Consider the following 3,832-nt stretch of genomic DNA (forward strand, 5'->3'; position numbering starts at 1 on the left):
ACTAATAAGAGTAGGAAATAGAAACAAGGTTAAGAGACAAAGAAAATAAAATTTACATCGTAAATAAAAAGGGAAGAGGGAAGGTGGGATGGAGTCAGAGAAGGGAAGTGTATAGTACTAGTTTTAAACTCAGATTTTATATATATATATGTATATATATATTAAAAAATATATATGTATTTTACACTGCTGCATAGTATTCCATTGTGTAAATTTACCACATTTTTCTGATCCACTCATTTACTAATAGGCACTTAGGCTGTTTCCAGCACTTGGCTATTATAAAAATGCTGCTGTGAACATGGGTGCATAAGTTCTTTTGAGTTGGTGTTCCAAGATGAAACTCATGATGGATAAACTGTACTTGAACAACAATAAAAAAGAAGAAATAAATGTTCTTGAATATGGAAAAAGATAAAATTATACCTTAAAAAGACATAAATAAAGTCATGACATCATAAAAGTCCTAGAACAAAACATAGGTAGGAAAATTTCAGATATCCCATGCAGCAATATTTTCACCAATTCATTCTCTAGGGCAAGGGATATAAAGAAAAAACTAAACAAAAGGGAGTTCAGCAATATAAAAAGCTTCTGAAGGCTAAAGAAAACATCAACAAAATGGAAAGGGAGCCAACCATATGGGAAAACATATTTCCCAATGATATCTCAGACAAAGGTTTGATCTCCAAAACATGTAAAGAACTCATGTGACTCAACACCAGGAAGACAAACAGTCCAATTAAAAATGGGGAATGGATCTGAACAAACACTTCTCTAAGGAGGGCATACAGAAGGCACATAGATATTTGAAAGAATTGCCAAGATCACTAACCATCAAAAAGGTGCAAATTAAAACCACTATGAGATACTACTTCACACTGGTCAAAATAGCCATCATTAACAAATCAACAAACAGCAAGTGCTGGTGGGGATGTGAGGAAAAAGGAACATTGGTGCACTGTTGGTAGGATTGCATATTGGCACAACCACTGTGGAAAACAGTGTGGAATTTTCTCCAAAAATTGAAAATGGAACTGCCTTTTGATTCAGTGATCCCACTGCTGGGCTTATACCATATGTCATATTTTAAACATGTATCTCATTCATTATATTGTAAGTATCCACATGACTAAAAAAATTAAGAAGTATGTTATAGTAGGGAAAAAGGACTGAAAACCAGAATCAATTAGATTTAAATACTGAAGTTGATAAAACATATTTCTCTCTACTATGACAACTTGGATTTAGATGGGTTATTAGAAATTTTAAAATAGTTTCCTCACTAAATGATGGATACACTAATTTCCATTATATATTTTAATTAAAATTAAATAATACTGAAGAATGCTTTAAAATTTTTATCTTCTTGAAAAAACTTAATTTCAATATTCTATGGTGTAATCTGTTTCCAAAATGTTCCCATACATACATTCTCTATTCTCAATTATATACATTAAGACTCAAAATAAAGAAACTAACATTTTAGAAAAACCCAAGAAGCCACTTTTTTCTTAAATTGAAGGTATTGGGGGTGACACTGGTTAATAAAATTATTTAAATTCAAGAAAAAAGCACCATATTATGATATTAGATGTTCCTTATCCACATTCCATGACTTAAATATAGAAAGCAACAACCAAGGTCATGATATTCCTAATGTTTTAATCCTCAGGTATAAGAGGGTGGAAATAATATGATTTGTCTTATGGAGTTTTGTGATGATTAAAAAGGTAACAAGGATGTGCTATAACAACTCCTGCTTTAGATAAGTTCAGTAAATGTTAAAGGCAGAATGAGAATAATGAATAATGTTGAATCCCCCCCATTCTTTTGATACAAAATAACCTAAGTAATGCATTTAAAAATAATTTCATAGGTGTACTTAAGAATGGTAACCTTAAATATTTTTCCTCTTAGTGTAGAATGTTCCAGAATCTCAAAGCCTCTAACATCTCTAAGCTCCAAGTCTCTGAATTCATTCTGATGGGATTCCCAAGCATTCACAGCTGGCAGCACTGGCTCTCCCTGCCCTTCACTTTGCTTTACCTCTTAGCTGTCAGTGCCAACATTCTTATCCTGATTGTCATCAATCACAAGCCAACATTGCACCAGCCTATGTACTATTTCCTGGGCATCCTGGCTGTGGTAGACCTGGGCCTAGCTTCCATTGTTACACCCAGGATATTGGCCATCTTATGGTTCAATGCTAAGGCCATCAGTCTCCCTGAGTGCTTTCTGCAGATGTATTTCATACATTGTTTTATGGCCATGGAGTCAGGTGTCTTAGCCTGCATGGCAATAGATAGATATGTAGCTATTTGTCGACCACTACACTATCTATCAATAATTAGTGAATCTTTTTTGGTCAAGGCAACTGTGTGCATGGCACTCAGAAACACCCTTATTGCAATCCCAGTGCCTGTATTGGGTGCTCAGAGACACTACTGATCTCAGAGCCAAATAGAACATTGTTTGTGCTCTAATTTTGGTGTCACTAATCTATCCTGTGATGACAGGACAATCAACAGAATCTACCAGCTACTTCTGGCCTGGTCAATCATGGTATGTGATCTGGGCTTGACTATTTTTTCATATGCTTTGATACTTCACTCTGTGCTTAAGCTGAACTCAGCAGAAGCTGCATCCAAGGCCCTAACTACCTGCACATCCCACTTAATTCTTATTCTATTCTACTATACATCTGTCATTATTCTTCCCATCAGTAACTATGCAGCAGTGACAGTTCCCGCCATTCCAGTGCTACTCACTGTACTAGAGATTGTCGTTCCTCCTGCCCTCAACCCCATGGTGTGTGCACTCAAAAACAAAGAGCTGCGGCAGGCTCTGTATAAACTTCTTAAGCTGCTACACATCAATAGAAACTAACATAGAAAAGCTATTCATTTACATATTTTCATTACATATTTCTTTGATATATTCTCCAACTGCTGCCAGTGGCAGAAGAACTTAGGAGCATGGACACTGTGGCAGCTTTTCAGTTAGTATAATTAATCAGTGATTATAAATGAATCCTCAAAAGGAAAGTGGTATAAATAATATTTAAAGTTTTTGTTATCAAGCAAAATTTATCAAGACAACACAATAATGCTGATTGTCTCAAGGAATTAGTGAACAGACAACAACAATATGCATTTTATGTTTTTTACCTAGAACGTCTAGACTATGTTGATTATTCAGTGGTTAGAGAAGATTGATGTTAATGGCTTCATTAATTGGAGAATTTAATTTATGTTATTTGATGAAATTGTTAATAGCATAGGACTTAATCTTGCCATTTATCTTTTTGATTTGTAATGTGTCATATCTTTTTAATTAGACAAAAGAGTTGAATAGATATTTTCTGAAGATGTGCAATGACCAGTAAGCACATAAAAAGATGTTCAACATCATTAGTCAATAGAAAAATTCAAATGAAAACCATAAGATACCGGTATATCCCTTAAACTGGCTGTAATTTGTTTAACTGTCCAGTTTTGGAGATTTTGTGCAAGCAATAGAGTCCTAGTACATAGTACATTGCTGGTGGGAATGTAAAATCATACAGGAGATGTGGAAAACAGCATGACAATTGTACAAATAGTTGAGCACAATTATGGTATGACTCAGCAATCCATCTACTAAGTATGCCCAAAATAATTGTGAGAAAATGCTACAACAAAAACATGTATACAGAGCTGACCCTTGTGGCTCTGTTGGTTGGGCATTGTCCCACAAAGCAAAGGGTGGCAGGTTCAATTCCTGATCAGAGTACATGCCTGGGTCATGGGTTTGATAACTAGTAGTGGTGCATGTGAAAAGCAACCAATCG

At 34.9% G+C, this 3,832-nt stretch overlaps 1 protein-coding gene across 1 annotated transcript; it reads left to right on the top strand.

Moving 5' to 3' along the window:
* The first annotated feature begins 1,922 nt into the window (after positions 1-1,922).
* Positions 1,923-2,889, top strand: LOC114498925 (putative olfactory receptor 56B2). The gene is given in 1 exon segment (XM_028514924.2): positions 1,923-2,889. A coding segment is annotated over 1 exon segment (963 nt). The 5' UTR covers positions 1,923-1,926.
* Positions 2,890-3,832: the final 943 nt, after the last annotated feature.

The sequence above is a fragment of the Phyllostomus discolor genome, chromosome 6 (genome assembly GCF_004126475.2).
Source record: "Phyllostomus discolor isolate MPI-MPIP mPhyDis1 chromosome 6, mPhyDis1.pri.v3, whole genome shotgun sequence".
NCBI lineage: Eukaryota > Metazoa > Chordata > Mammalia > Chiroptera > Phyllostomidae > Phyllostomus > Phyllostomus discolor.